This window comes from Peromyscus eremicus, chromosome 6 (genome assembly GCF_949786415.1).
Source record: "Peromyscus eremicus chromosome 6, PerEre_H2_v1, whole genome shotgun sequence".
NCBI lineage: Eukaryota > Metazoa > Chordata > Mammalia > Rodentia > Cricetidae > Peromyscus > Peromyscus eremicus.
The window spans coordinates 68,707,083-68,722,977 of NC_081421.1; the positions used below are offsets into that span (position 1 = coordinate 68,707,083).

Here is a 15,895-nt window from a genome sequence, read left to right on the forward strand (position 1 = left end):
AAGGCCAGCCTGGGCTACATAAGACCATCTCAAAGACAAACATATTAAAAAGTAAAACAAAATGCAGACCTCAGGCTAAGTGTGATGGCACACATAACTAGGAGGATCACGCATATCCCAAAACAAAAAGAAAAGTAACTGGTGAGAATTGGTTCCAAATTGCCTTATGCATTACAACAACTTTCTCCAAATATGGTGTTTTTTTCTAGGGGTTTATGAGAATGGGTTAGTCTCCCCATGAAGTCCAGGTTTGCTCAGACCTCAGTATGTAACCCAGGCTACACGTACGCTAACAATCTTTTTGCCTCAACCTACCAAGGGCTGAGATTACAGGCATCCAGCCTGGTCAGAAGTTTTCAAAAGGAAAATTTTAGTGTAGCAGGCATCAAACTGAAACTCACCCCGAATTCAAATTGAGACTATTCATTTATCCCAGCAGCTCAGTCTACAGCGAATTAGGTGACTTTCAGGGTTTGTTAAAGGCCAGACTCTATTGCTCAGAGAAATTTTAAGTTTTGTTCTATTTTTGTGGTGTTTTTTTTTTTCTTTTTTTTCTTTTTAGCCCAAAGCTGGTCTGAACTGGTGAACCTTCAGCCTTCTCCTCCTCCTCCTCCTCCTCCTCCTCCTCCTCCTCCTCCTCCTCCTCCTCCCAAGTGCTGGAACTAGAGGCATGTGGCTACCACACCCAGCTAAGTTATTTTTTAAAGGAAGACAGCCATCTGTCTAGGTTTCTACAGGGGCAGAGAAACTCACAGTAGGGGGCCAGGTGACTTGGAGCCTCTAGGAGGAATTACGATCCAAAGCTGCCATGGCCTGTCAGCGCGGCTGGCCGAGTCCAGCTGGTTCAGGAAGCACCAAAAATAAGCTACAAAGCATTCGGGGGGCCGTGCTTCTGGTTTAGATTCCAAACACTTGGTGTGTATCCCTTACCCAGGAGCGGGCATTTTTACGTATTTGTGTGTAAAGGAGACTAAAGGAGAATACTGGAGGCAAAGGAATGTAAGTTGTGGGTCAACATATATGCCTGATGCTTAAAAACAGAGATTTAAAGTACAACACTAGAGAACGCCTCTAATCTAGAAAGAGAAGGCAAACCGCCATTCAGCGGCAATAAAGCGGTGCACCAAGGTACCCTCCACATGCCCGGGGTTCACGTGGAGGCCGGTGGGCTGAAGCCCCGCTTGCCGGAGGGAAACAGAGGGGCGGGGAGAGGGGGACGGACACACCTTGCCGGGCGAGGCTGGCGGCCACCTCACTGGTCCAGCTGACCGACCCGACTCACTTCTCCGGCTCTCCCGCCCATGGGCGATGGGTTTGGTCCCCAGCTCCCCCGCGTCCACCTCTGTGATCCCTCCACCCCGACCGTCCGGGCTCCCCAGATCCTACACCTTCGTCCTTCCCGGACCCCACGCCGCTTTCCTTTCAGTCACAGATCGGGACCCGTTACCTGCAGAGCGGCTCGACAATCTTGCAGGTAGTCCTCCATGGTGAAGCCCGAGGTGTGCCGTCGCCCCCCGGCGAGGAGAGGTAACCCGGCCGAATGCACCCCACCCCAGACTCAGGGTCTAGAGCCGAGAGTCAGGGGGCGGGACTCGAACCCGCCACACAAGGGTTCGGCCTCCGAACCCCCAGGAGGAAGTGCGTAATCCGGCACTCCCGGAGTCCGGCGTTACCCCGCCCCCAGCGGCGGAGGCTGAGTTCTGAGCCCAGAGGCTCATGGGAGGTCGAGGAGGATCATGTCGCAGTACCTCCTGGGAAATGTAGTCCGGAAGCTCCTAAGAGTCCCCAAGTGAGCAGTTTTCTGAGTGCTACGACATACAAATTGTGTATGTGTCACAATAATTCGCCTTTATGGCATCTGAAATTGCTCTTTCAGATATGACTAGGTATAGTATCTTTCCATATATTACACCGAGCATCTGTTTGAGATTAATGTAAATTAATCTCTCTTTTTTTTTTAAATACAAGGTCTTGATATATAGCCCAAGCTAGTCTTTCTTCTCAGCTTCCTGAATGCTGGATTCAAAAGCCTGGCTTGGTCGGGACTTTAAATTGCAGCATATCTCTATATCTTATTAAAATAGCTTTAGGTGTTTTTTAATTTTAATTCTCCCCTTCACCAAACTGACCTATTGTGATCAATGGTGTGTTTGCTCATGCTAGGAAAACATTAGCATAATTTTTGACCTGTCTTCTTAAAATACAGTCGTGCCAACTCTTCCTAACTTCATAACTCTGTAGCCTCTTTTCCCGCACAGCCTGGACAAATATCTCCTCTTGCTGTTCTTGGACTGTTGCAACCGTGACTTTGCTTCCTGGGTCTCTGTTGCAACTGTTCTCTCAGCTTTCAGAGTTGCTTAAAGTCTCTTCCTGTGGCAGCCGCGTCAACAGAGGAGCCTTCAGAATGTAAGGCTAGGTTCCAACATCTCTCCTCAACTGCCACTTTCGTGCCCCAGCGCAGACTACTGGGGGAGGGGGGTGTCCCTTCATCATAACATGTTCCCTCATTTTTTAATCGATCCCCAGATTTTTCTGCTCCTCGGGGAGGTGAGAGGAGACGAGGGGGCGTCTTCTTCACCCTAGATGTATTAACCAGGTACACAGCTCAATCAGTTTCATTTCTAGCCTTTAAAAAAAACACAAAAACATACAGGGAGGAAGGGAAGACGTGGAAAGGAGCCCTCTGGGGGGCTCCCGAAAAACAGAAGCGGTGTTTTTTTCTTTCCTGTTAAACGAATAAATATGCAAACACAATGCTCTGTGGCCCCGCTTCCACGGCTCCCGAGCAGAGGCCTGCGGCAGGCATCCAGGGAGGTCCCAGCAGCGGCTGCGGTCCCGCCCCGCTCCTCTGCGCTCCGCCAGGCCGCTTGCTTTTCCCGGCTCTCACCAGAGAGGCACACGCGCTCCGTCCGTCCCTTCCCGCGGCAGGCGGAGGGAAGAGAAAGGGTCTGTTGTTTTCCTCTCTTCCTTTCTGCCGCTCACCGGGCTGCTGACCGGCTCAGACAGCCCTGATGGAAATCCGCCGCGGCTGAGCAGGCCCCTCCTCCTCCAGGGACCTCGTCCTCGGCTAATTTGTCTTTGTCCCGACCGAGGGAAAGAAGAACAAGAAAAACCACAAACTTCCTTTGAAAACCAGTTTGCAGGCAGGGCCTGGAGCGCACGCCGGAGTCCCGGTCACTCGGCCATCCTGAAGCCGCCGGGAGGCCCCCGGAGCGCCGGGGCGGGCTGCCTCCTGCTTGCCCTCGCCCCCCACCCTCCTCCGGCGTCCCCGGTGCTGGGCGTGAGTCCGGAAGTGGTCACGACCCAAGCGGGGCGCCGCGCGAGTAAGCCCGTGTCAAGCCGTGTAAGCTCCGGGGCTGACAGCTGGGAGCAGCTGGCGCAGGCAGCAGCGCCCCTCGACGATGTCCCCTCCTCCAGCGTCGAACCGCCAGAATTGAGTCCTCTCCCGGTCCCGGAACCGCATCCACCTCTTTAAGGTAAAAACTTTGTTTTCAAACTATCTTCTCCTCCTCCTCTCGCAGCTCTCCTTTCCCTCTCCGGCTTGAGGGGAGTTGACACCTGATGTCCCGTCTGTGGTCTCTACATCTGGGTCGCTGATAGGATCCTTGCAAGGCACGAGGGGAGCTGTCCCTTCATTTCCCCATTATAAACAAACCCTCTCCCTCCCCTTGGGAGCAACAATTGCAGTGTTTGACTTATTCTAGAGGAATCTCAAAGCATTGTTGCCGTGAAGGTTTGCATTCAGGTGAGAAGGAGGTTGGGTAAGACCCGAAAAGGAGGTCAGGGGAGAAGGGTCCGGAGAGTGGGTAGTGTCGTCTTGTAGCTAAGTACGTATTTAATATGCTTCTTCCACTGTGTAATAGTATCTGCTGCTGGCTAGGAAGAGACCGGGTGTTTTAACTACCTCACCTGCGCCCATAGGTAGTTCTAGTTAGAGAGGAAGTGTAGGGTTTGGACTGAAGAAAGGAAAGGAGGTATAAGGCTGAAACCCCGATTTATTTGAATACCCTCTCCTCATGCTTTCCTACCTCTGGGCCTTGCAAGGTGGAGTCCTCCGTTGCCTTTCCTGGCCTGCCCCTGCCCACTTTCCCTGAGACCCCACTCCCTCGGGTGGTTTCTTACAGCTCCTTTCTTTGGTCGGCTAGCTTTCCCAACCCCCACTTAATTATTGATCATTTCTAACCTTGGGTAGAAAAGGAGCCATGTTTCTCTTTAGGCTTTTTAAAATTTCCCAGGCGGCATCTGTTTCAAGGTTCACCCTAAGTGCCATGGGAGGGGAAGAGATGTGGAGAGAAAGGGAAAAAGAGTGTTAGGCCTGCAGATAAATTTTGCTAGTGTGATTCTAAATTAATAAAATATTAATTACCTGCAGCTAGCACTAATTATATTTGAATCAGGAGAACGATCAATTTGGGTGACGAGACTTATGTTAGTTTCAGTAACTTTGATGTTTCTCTGTAGCCCAGGCAGACCTTGAACTAGAGGTCCCCCTGCCTCAATCCCCTGAGTAACAGGGATTGGCACACCTGAGACACCACACCCAGCTAAGGTCATTCCTGTGCCCCAGCCTTCTCCCAGCACCCAGGTCCTGAAGGTTTTTTTTTTTTTTTTTTTTTTTTTTTTTGTGGTTTTTTTCGAGACAGGGTTTCTCTGTGTAGCTTTGCGCCTTTCCTGGAACTCGCTTTGGAGACCAGGCTGGCCTTGAACTCACAGAGATCCGCCTGGCTCTGCCTCCCGAGTGCTGGGATTAAAGGCGTGCGCCACCACCGCCCGGCTCAGGTCCTGAAGGTTTTTAAGAAAACAGATGAGGGAGCAAGAAGCTGAGCAAGCAAGAGTTAAGGTCAGGTGTGTCCTAAACCACTTAAAATCCCTTCACTTGGGAAACTGAGGCAAAATTACCGAAAGCTTGAGCTAGCCTGGGCAACCAGAGCTCTGGCTGGCTCTGCCGACCAAGTGCTGGGATTAAAGGTGTGTGCCACCACACAATGACACCTGTGTCAAAAGTCATTTAAAAGAAAAAAAAAAGACAAGATTCTTAGTTGATTTAATTTCTCCCTGTTTTTCTTTTTCTTTTCTTTTTTTTTTTTTTTTTTTTTTTTTTTTTTTTTGGCTTTTCGAGACAGGGTTTCTCTGTGTAGTTTTGGAGCCTTTCCTGGAACTCACTCTGTAGGCCAGTCTGGCCTTGAACTCACAGAGATCCACCTGCCTCTGCCTCTGAGTGCTGGGATTAAAGGCGTGCGCCACCACCACCCGGCTAATGAACCCATATTTTTTAATCTACGTTCTTTCACGAGGCTCGTCCCCTCATCTCCGTACTACCCATCCTGCTTTCTCTGCCTCTGCCTTTCCTCTTCCCAGAGTTCTTTCTGCCCAGAAGTCTTGCCTATTCTCTCCTGTCTAGCTATTGGCTGTTCAGCTCTTTATTGCACCAATCACAGCAGTACATCTTCACACAGTGTACAAATCTCCCACAACAGTTTCCCTTTATGTATGTATGCCACATGTTCCTGGTTCCCACGGAAGCCAGAAGAGGATATCAGATTCCCTGCAATTTGAGTTACAGATCCTTGTAAACCCCTCTGTGGGTGCTGGGAATTGAACCTTGGTCCTCTAAAAGAGTAGTATATATCCTTAACCACTGAACCATCTCTCTAGCCCTGAGGTATTTTAAATGTAAATCAATAATCAGCAGTTTCCTATTTCATATAAAGAGCAAGCAAGAGAACATCTCTGGGTGCAGGCACTGCTAGAAACAAATAAGATCTGAAGAGTTGCTGTGTCAGCTCCAGGTGGGGAGAGCACTCTACTGGAAGGATTTGTGGGGAGCACTTTTTGTGCCCCATCTAAGGTTGTTATTGGTGGTAGGATCAGAGCCTGGGCCTTGGGCAGCCCTAATAAGCCAGGTTTGACCTATTGTGCTCAATAAGCCAATTAAAAGAGCTGAATTAATGGTGAAAACTAGGGGCCAGTGAGATGGCTCCGTTGGTAAAGGCTCTTGCTGCCTGATGACCTGACTTTGATCCCAGGTCCCACATGGTGGAAGGAGAGAACACATTTTTGAACGTTTCCTTCCGGTCTCCAAGTGTGTACATACACACACACACACTAAATTAAATTAAAATAGTAACGGTGAAAAGCAGAAAAAAAAAAAAAAACTAGCAACAACAGGGATTTATTCCATGTAGCCACATTGGATCTAGCAACAAAGTGATTTGGTGACACTCCCCAGTTCATCTTCAGAGTCCTAAATTAGCAGAGACCAGAGTTCTTCATAGCGAAGCAGTCTAGGTAGGTCAAGGTGTGGTCCTGCCCATTATTGACCCATTATTGTTGGGGCCTTAGCCTCATCTTGCAAGGTTGTTGGATGAGTTGTTAGAACCCTGTAATCTTTTTCTTGGCTACAACTTCCTGTCTGTCTGGCTTCAAGGGTCAGTGTTTTTCTCCTCCCAGCTTGAGATTCCCGGGGGAAATTTCAATTCCTTGGGTCCATTGTTCCAGCAGTATAATAGGCAATGCGATGAAGGACATGAAGCAGTGCTTTAGTGCAACTGAAAGCTTCCTGCGTCCCACCTGGCCCGCAGCCGCTCAGATCCAAGTAAACACACAGAGGCTTAAATTAATTAAAACTGCTTGGCCATTAGGTCAGGCCTACCACTGACTAGCTCTTACACTTAAACTCAACCCATTTCTGTTATCTATATGTTGTACATTTTCTGTGGCTTTACCTGTGTACCATTACATGCTGCTCCCTGGATGGCAGGCTGGCATCTCCTAACTCAGCCTTCCTTTTCCCAGAATTCTCCTTGTCTATTTATCCCGCCTATACTTTCTGCCTGGCTACTGACCAATCAGCTTTTTATTTATCCACCAATCAGAGCAATTCACAGCATACAGAACATCCCACAGCACTTTTAGAATAGTGGTTCTCAACCTGTGGGTCATGACCCCTTTGTGGGGGTAGAAGAACCCTTTCACTGGGGTTGCCTAAGACCATAGGAAAACACAGGTGTTTACATTATGATTCATAACAGTAACAACAGTACAGTTATGAAGTATCAAAAACAATTTTATGGGGGCTGGAGAGATGGCTCAGAGGTTAAGAGCACTGGCTGCTCTTCCAGAGGTCCTGAGTTCAAATCCCAGCAACCACATGGTAGCTCACAACCATCTGTAATGAGATGTGGTGCCCTCTTCTGGTGTTCAGGTACATGCAAGCAAACAGAACACTGTATAGATAATAAATAAATAAATCTCCAGGACAGGCTCCAAAGCTACACAGAGAAACCCTGTCTCCAAAAACCAAAAAAAGAAAGAAAAGGAAAAAAAAAAAGAAAGAAACAAAACATGAAAGTTGAAAGGGGAACCTGGCAGTGGTGGCGCACGCCTTTAATCCCAGTACTCATGAGGCAGAGGCAGGCAGATCTCTGTGAGTTCGAAGCCAGCCTGGACTACAGAGTGAGTTCCAGGACAGGTTTCAAAGCTACACAGAGAAACCCTATCTCGAAAAACCAAAAATAAATAAATAAATAAATAAATAAATAAATCTTAAAAAACAACAACAAAAACATTTTATGGTTGGAGGTCACTACAACATGAGAGACTATATTAAAGGGTCTCAGCATTAGGAAGATTGAGAACCACTGCTGTAGAATATTCTCAGTCTTTTCAGGGATGCCCAGGTTACAGAGTTGCTTATCCAACACTGACAAGCCCCATGACCTACATTTCCCCTTCCTCCAGGAAGCTCCTCCCTAGGCTTTTTGTGGTGGCTGTTTTGGGATTGTGTAAGGTTCCACCAAGTCTTCTGAGAGCCAGGCATGATGGTGCAGGCCTCTAATATCAGCACATGGATGGCTGACATAGGAGCCTCACAGGCCATAGCCTGACATGGTAGTATACACTTTTAATCCCAGCACTCAGGAGACAGGCAGTTGGATCTGAGTCTGGGGTCAGCCTGGTCTACAGAGTGAGATCCAGGACAGGCACCAAAACTACACAGAGAAACCCTGTCTTGAAAAATAAATAAATAAACAAACAGATAGATAGATAGAGTCATTTGAGGAACAGGATTTCTTCTACCTTTCCAGCCTGGCACAAAATTTAGAAACATGGTGTCACCTTCTTGCACCCTCATCCCCCAAACCACATGTTGATAGCTCTCTGGTCCCTGAGGTGAGCAGGGAGGAGGTATCCCTATGGACACCAGCGACTATGTGCTCAGAATGTTCTGGGAAGGGGCAAGTTTTGTTGTCTGTAACCAACAGGATTGCCTTTACCAAGACAGGCTAAATGTTACCATATTAGTAACCATAAGGATTGTTTTTGTTTACTGGTTTTCGTTTGTTTGTTTGAGAACCTGGGGATCCCACCCAGAGTTTCCCACATGCTTGGGAAACACTATGCCCCAAGCTACACCAGCCCACTTGGAGATGATTTCAATGTTTTTCTCTCCAGCCCTCTTCTTCTGACTTTTGGCTGTGCACTTACCTTTCCTTTCTGTCTTTTCTGAAAAACGTTTTATTCTGTTTTGTATGGGGGTGTTTTGCCTGTGTGTCTGTACCAGAGAGGGTAGTGGGTGCCCCCGGAAGTGGAGTTACAGATGGTTGTGAGGTGTCATGTGGGTGCTGGGAATTGAACCAGGTCCTCTAGAAGAGCAGCCAGTGCTCTGAGGTATCTCTTCAGACCCTCTCTGTATTTTCTTCATTCTCTGTCATTTTCTGTTTCAGAGAAGCCAGTTCCACCCAGTGTCTTCCATCCCTTCCCAGCCTGGCAGCCCAGGTCCTAGCAATTCCATCCGGTCACAGCAAGTTCGAGGCAGAAAGAGCTGAAGCCTTCTGTTTACACATGCTCAGAAAAGCTGAATCCGGAGCCAGAGTGGCCTTCCACACTGTTCACTTCCCAGGTTTTTCTCGTTCCCTTTGCTCTGTAACTCAATGATCTTATTGGCCGGGTCTCTCTTCTGCATATCAGAGTCACCTAAGCAAGGTCCCTGAGGTCAAGAAAGGCCTTCGTCCCCCTCAGTGGGACTCTAACCTCACTATGGAACAAGCTCAGGCGGAGCCCCCAGTCCCCAGCAAGGCCAGTAGTGCAGAAACTGGTGAATCTGAAAAACAGGAGGCCCTGTCCGGACCAGAGAAGCACCCTCCGGACGACCCTCAGGACAAGGGTGATGCAGAGGCTGATGGGGCAGCTGGAGAACGGGAGCCAGGGGACCAAGCTTTGCCACCAGCCCAGGATGGGGAGAATCTCGAGTGCCCTCCTCCTGAAGCCAGCTCAAGTCCGTGTGGGGCACCATCTGAGGTACAGACAGTAGAGACGTGTTCTAGGCCACAGGAGCTTCCCCAGTCCCCCAGGACCCTACAGCCTGATGTAGATTTCTACTGTGTCAAGTGGATCCCCTGGAAGGGAGAACAGACCCCCATCATCACCCAGAGCACCAATGGCCCATGTCCTCTGCTGGCCATCATGAACATCCTCTTTCTTCAGTGGAAGGTAAGTACAGAGAGCGCAAGCCGTGGGCTTTGAGGCGCTGGACAGTGAAGATGGCCACAGATCTGCTGTTCAGATGTGCTTGGTCTGTTCACACAAGTGTTCCTGAATACCATGCTATGTAAAGGTTACTGCAGTCTCATGTACAAGACATCTTACCATGTGGGAATGGTTGGTCCAGCAGATAATGATGCAGGGTTCCACTGGGGACTTCTCTCCAGTAAGAACACTTGGGGAGCTTTTTTTTCAAGCTCGCACATCCGTGGCTGGCCGGGAAGGTGGCTTTGTTGGAGGTCCCAGAAGGTCCCTGAGAGCATTGGCCAGCAAGCCCACAGGCCAGCGGCTAGCACTGACTGGTGGGCATGTGTGAGCTGGGCGCTGGGGCTGGAAACTTGAGGGTCTCTGAAGCCACACGGAGGCCAGTCCCTAAGTCCCCTTGTTGAGGGGTGTAAACACAGGAGCTTGAGATACCATGTCTTGGGAGCAGTGTGATCCTAGGGCTACTTCCAAAGTTCCAATTTTTTTAGTGTTCCAGCGAGCATTAGTTTTGCACTATTGGGGCTTGGAGCTCAGGGCAGTTTCACTGAGAAGTCAATGCTGCCTTGGGGTTGGTTCATCAGTATATCAGAGCCTGCCTTGTGGCTTGCAAAGCCAACAAAATGGTCTCACTTAGGTTCCTAACAGCAGGAGAGGCCTCCTGTGGGGGTGGGGTAAGAAAATACTGGGGGTGTGCTGCTCTGACCCTCCTCCACCATCCTGATTTTTCCCAAGCCAGTCCTAAATTTACAGATCAGCCTTTGTCCAACTCCTGTGCTCCTGCTTTACCTCACACTGGCAATGCTTGGCAGTATTCCCATCTCTTCCCCCATCCCAGCATTGAGCCCTGCCCCATCTTCTGTCCTACCACTCTGTCTCTCTTTCTTCCCTCCTTTTTTGTTTCCTTTGCTGTTGTTTTGTTTTTTGAGATAGTGTCTCACTATGTAGCCTTGACTGGCTTGAAATTCACTCTGTAGATCAAGCTGGCCTCAAACTCACAAAAAATCCACCTGCCTCTGGCTCCTCAGTGCTGGGATTCAAGGTATGCACCATCACACCCAGCTGCTTTTGGGGAATTTTATACTATAAAGCAGGCTGGCCTCACTCCTCCTGCCTCAGTTTCTTGAATACTAGAATTGTAGTCATGAGCCACCAGGCCTAGCTTGGCCCCCCTCTTTCTGTGTTCCTCCTTCACTGCTGGTAGGAAAAGCTCACATATGACCACCCTTCTCCCCAGGTGAAGCTGCCCCCTCAGAAGGAAATGATCACATCAGATGAGCTCATGACACATCTTGGTGAGTGACTTACGGAGGGGGGGGCTCATTTGGAGCTCTGATGTGGTATTGCGGGCAAGGAAGAGTCCGAGTCTTTTCTGTAAAGCTGGAGAGTAAAGCCGGGTGGTGGTGGCACATGCCTTTAATCCCAGCACTCGGGAGGCAGAGCCAGGCGGATCTCTATGAGTTCGAGGCCAGCCTGGGCTACCAAGTGAGTTCCAGGAAAACCAAAAAAAAAAAAAAAAAAATCTGGAGAGTAAAAAGCAGTTAGCGCCATTCTGCCTATAGTTACTGCCCTCCCACCCCTATTCCTGGTGCTAGGAGTAAAGCACAAGCCTTGACCGTCCCGGGTAAGCACTACACCACCGAACTATAGCCCCGGCCTCTGTCCTTAGCTTTCAGTTAGGTGGATCTGTCACCTCTAGAAGTCTGTTTATTCCTCTGAGAAATTAAAATTCTGGATTGGAGTTTGAAAACCCATGGTCCTGAGACATTACCCCCATCTCCAGAAGAGGAGGAAGCCAAGCTTTTGGGATGGCTGGCAGGGTAGGTTGGGTAGGCTGATAAGTTTCCTGTCTTACAGGAAACTGCCTCCTATCCATCAAGCCCCAGGAGAAGTCTGAGGGCCTTCAGCTTAACTTTCAGCAGGTGAGGCAAGAGGGCAGTGGACATAGGGTGGACGCAGTGAGCCTTAGTGGGTCATTCCTTTATCTTGGTGTCTTCCCTGGGGGGAACGGCATCTCTGTCCTGAAAAAAAAATATTCGTTTTTATATTAGATAAAGAGGGGCCGGGCGGTGGTGGCGCACGCCTTTAATCCCAGCACTCGGGAGGCAGAGCCAGGCGGATCTCTGTGAGTTCGAGGCCAGCCTGGTCTACAGAGTGAGTTCCAGGACAGCCAGAGCTATATAGTGAGACCTTGTCTTGGGGGGCGGGGGGAAGAGGGGATTGAAATAAATGGGTTGTAAGAAAGCCAGAGATGAAAAACCAGGATTTTAGCTGGGCGATGGTGATGCATGCTTTTAATCACAGCACTCAGGAGGCAGAGGCAGACGGATCTCTGTGAGTTCGAGGCCAGAGTGAGATCCAGGATAGGAACCAAGACTACACAGAGAAACCCTGTCTCGGAGGAAAAAAAAAAAGGAAAAAAGAAAAACCAGGCTTTCTGATTTGTCTGGATGGTGGGAGGGAGAGGGAGGGCTAGACTGGCCATCCTTGTCTTTCCTCCCACCAGAATGTGGATGACGCCATGACCGTGCTCCCTAAACTGGCCACAGGTCTGGATGTCAACGTGCGATTCACAGGCGTCTCTGACTTTGAGTACACACCCGAATGTAGCATCTTTGACTTGCTGGGCATACCTCTGTACCATGGCTGGCTCGTTGATCCACAGGTGAGGACGGGAGGCCCTGTGAGTCTCCACCAGGTCAGGCTGGCATGAATAAGGCAACAAAACAAAACAAAAAGGCAGGGGCATCTAGGAAGGGAGGGTTTGATTAGTTTGAGGAGGGTTAGGATTTAGAGACGGAGCTGATGCAGAATTCCTTGAATGTTAATATTGTTGGGTGGAGTCACATTCCAGTACAAGGAAACCACACACAAATAAGATCAGGGCTTTGGACATCAAAAGTTCAGGAATCTTTGATCACAAAGTCACATCCAATAGGCTTGGTTCGTTTCCTTCCTTTAAAATAAAAATCAGTTTATTTTTGTCCCACCCGGTCCTACTCCCCAGAGTCCTGAGGCTGTGAGTGCTGTTGGGAAACTGAGTTACAACCAGCTGGTAGAGAAGATCATCACCTGTAAACACTCCAGTGACCCCAACCTCGTGACAGAAGGTGATGGTGATGTCCTCTTTCCTTGAGATCTCATGTAAAGGACGGCCGAGTAGGCTTGTTATTCTTGTTTTGTGTGATACAGAGAGAGAGGGGGGAACTTTATTTAATTTTTTGGGGGGTGGGGGGGAAATATACAGGGCGCATGTAGTTCAGGCTGGCCTTGAAATCAATACATAGCCCAGGCAGGTCTCAAATTCCTGCCCTTTCTGCCTCAGCCTTCTGAGAGCTCAGATCACAGGTGTGCACTCGCACCCCTAGCTATATTGATTGAATGAGTAAATATAGACAGGCTTTAAGGAAGGGTTTTTATCTCAACTCTGTGGACAGGGGTGCAACAGGATCTCTTACAGCCTAGGCTGGCTTTGTAACTAAGGGTGATTTTGAACCTCTGATTCTCCTACCTCCAGCCCCCAAGTACCAGGATCACGAAACATTCATTACCAAGCTTCAACTTGCATGTGTATACGTTGCTGGGAATCAGGCCTGGGGCCTTGTCCATGCTAAGCCTAGAGTCTAAATCGGAACCATACCCCAGGGTGGGATTGGGCTTTACCAAGTGGGGCTCTGGATGCTCCTGGGGCTTTTTGGACAAACCTCCTTACCTTGTTTTGTTTGCTTTGGGGCTGTGTTGGCAGTTGACACGGGGTCTCGCTGTGTAGCGCTTGGCTAACCTGGAACTGCTGTGTGGAGATGTTACCCTCGGACTCACAGAGATCACCCTGCCTCTGCCTCCGCGGTGCTAACACTAAAGGCGTGCGCTGCCATACCCAGGACTGAACTCAGGAACCTTTTGCATTTGTTAAAGATCTAAAATGGAGCTGGACTCCCAGCCCTTTTGATGTGTTCTGCGTTTTTCCTATCGTGGGTTTGGATTTAATCCGCGGCTCGCCCGTTTTATGCCTTCTGGCAGGCTTGATTGCAGAGCAGTTCCTGGAGACCACTGCGGCGCAGCTGACCTACCATGGCCTGTGTGAGCTTACAGCATCTGCTAAGGAAGATGAACTCAGTGTCTTTTTTCGAAACAACCACTTTAGCACGATGACTAAGCACAAGGTGAAGGGCTTTGGAGAAGGGGAGAAGGAACAATGTCATTTCCCTGAGCCTTTTTCTCTGGGCTCCATGTGTCAGGGCAGGATACAGTGGGTTTTAGCCATGGTAACAGATAACCCCTAGGATCCTTGTGGTTTACCACAAGTGTTTGTTTCTAATTCATGATGCATGTCCTGCCTCACAGCGTCTTCACTCTGGGACTCAGGTGGATGGAAAAGCCTTCATCTATGTAGGAGTAGATGCAAGAAAGGATGATGTGGTGTGTTTATTCTCTGCCTCTGCCTGGAGATGACCCTGAGCAGAGCAGGTCCTGAGGACATGCTGTCAAGGGACAGGGGGGCTTTAGAACACACAATAGTCTTTCAGAGTTAGAAGCTGAAGCCCCCTAGGAACTGAGAAGAGGCTGGTCCTGCCAGCTCCCCATGTAGACTCTGCTTATGCAGCCCTGGCTACCCCAGAACTCAGGTCTGCCTGCATCCTGTGCTGGGGTTAAAGGTGTGCACTGTCACACTGGGCCTCGCCTTGAACTTCTGACCTTCCTGCCTCCCTCCCAGGGGCTAAGGTTGTAGTCGTGCATCACCACACCCAGTTTTTCTGGTTCGCAAAAGGCTTTATCTCTGCGACATGAGCAGACAGAGAAGCCAGGGTAGGGAACTAACTGGGTTTGGTGTGGTACTCCAGCCCCAAGGATTCCTTAGCCAGGGGAATCACAACACGCTCACCTGCGTTCAGGTGTCCTTTCCTGCTCCCCACAGCCACACATATTTAAAGAAATTTGGGATGCTCACAGTGCTAAGCTCCAGTCAGCACACTGATTCAGAGGGTCTCTTGACTGCCGCTCGCCTGTAAAGTGCCTCTGTCCCATCAATGTGCTCTCTCTCAGCTTGTGGGGAGGAGTGTGTAAGGGGTGCGTGCGGGGGATCAGATCCAGGGAACTTGGCCTTGCCAGGCCACTGTGTGACATGTACACTAGCCCCATTGTCTTTCTCTTTGCATGGCAGAGTCACTTGTACCTACTGGTCACTGACCAGGGTTTTCTTCAGGAGGAGCAGGTGGTGTGGGAGAGCCTGCATAACGTGGATGGCGACAGTTGCTTCTGTGACTCTGACTTCCACCTAAGTCACTCCCTAGGCAAAAGCCATGGAGCCGAAGGTGGGGGCGGCTCTCCAGAGAAGCAGCTGCAGGTGGACCAGGTGTGTGGGGCCCTTCCGAATGGGGTGGACTCCATCGGCATCTGAGCTGTTTTCTATATGTGAACTTCATGCATTTTATCGGCTAAAGGCTGCCCCACACAGCCTCCTCATGTCACCCTTAGGTCATTGCCTTGCTTGGGTGTATTTCCTGGCCACCACAGATAACAGACTTGACTGTTTTACATGAGAGAGAAAAGCTGGAGAATTTGGAGGAAATGCGGTTTAGAAATGTAGCCTGAATCTCTCACCTTTGGTCTTGATCCACCTCGGGACTTGTTTTCTCTCTAGGACTATCTTATTGCCTTATCCCTACAACAGCAGCAGCAGCCACAAGGCATGCTGGGTCTTAGCGACCTGGAACTGGCCCAACAGCTCCAACAAGAGGAGTACCAGCAGCAACAGGCCGTTCCACCTGCGCCAGCCAGGGCCCCTTCTCCCCAGGTGAGCCCGCCCCTCTCGGTAGGCAGAGGTTCTGGCTTTTCCTGGTGCAGAATGCATATGGTTTTTGTACAGGTATCTGCAAGCATTCCCTAGTAAATCCTTCTGGGGTACCTCCTTTGATCAAGACGACCCCCCTATGTCTTTGACCTCTACCAAGGTTATCGGATAACTAGTTGTTAAATCCCACACAGGGGAGAGGAACCACATCTGGACGCCCAGCTGGAGAGCGGCGGCAGAGGTCAAAGCCTGAGTCAGACTGTGTTCTGCTCTAACTGTAACAGCGTGGACCCGCCCCTCCTGTCAGGCTGTGACTGGCAGGATCCCCCACCTCAACCCCTGAGGCATACAGGGTAACGGCACTGCTGGGGATCAGAGCAGGCAGCAGCGGACACCAAGGGCGGACTCGGTCCCACGCTCACCCTTCTCTGTCCTGTCTTCTACTCCAGCCAGGGCCACATGGGGATGGGCTGGGTGGTCTCTGGTTCCCAACTCCCCTTCCTGGAACAGTCACATGAATATGCAGACCCAGGCTGTTAGGTGAAGTACCTCTCTGCCTGCCTGGTTGCCCCTGGCTAC

The 15,895-nt window shown here is 49.9% G+C and overlaps 2 protein-coding genes across 2 annotated transcripts in view; one reads left to right on the forward strand and one right to left on the reverse strand.

Annotated features, from left to right (window-relative positions):
• Prune1 (prune exopolyphosphatase 1) overlaps positions 1-1,953 on the reverse strand; it is a 31,811-nt gene extending 29,858 nt beyond the window's left edge. The window contains exon 1 of the mRNA XM_059265851.1: positions 1,448-1,953. Within this exon, the coding sequence (XP_059121834.1) occupies positions 1,448-1,486 (39 nt within the window). The 5' untranslated portion in view covers positions 1,487-1,953. The remainder of the gene's footprint in view (positions 1-1,447) is intronic.
• A 63-nt stretch (positions 1,954-2,016) lies between these two features.
• Mindy1 (MINDY lysine 48 deubiquitinase 1) lies at positions 2,017-15,629 on the forward strand. The gene is made up of 11 exons (XM_059265849.1): positions 2,017-2,406; positions 2,527-3,476; positions 8,727-9,492; positions 10,763-10,820; positions 11,383-11,447; positions 12,032-12,190; positions 12,533-12,635; positions 13,546-13,688; positions 14,687-14,878; positions 15,167-15,319; positions 15,511-15,629. Exons 3-11 carry the CDS (start codon positions 9,040-9,042, stop codon positions 15,589-15,591), a joined length of 1,407 nt encoding a protein of 468 aa, XP_059121832.1. The 5' UTR covers positions 2,017-2,406; positions 2,527-3,476; positions 8,727-9,039; the 3' UTR covers positions 15,592-15,629.
• Positions 15,630-15,895: the final 266 nt, after the last annotated feature.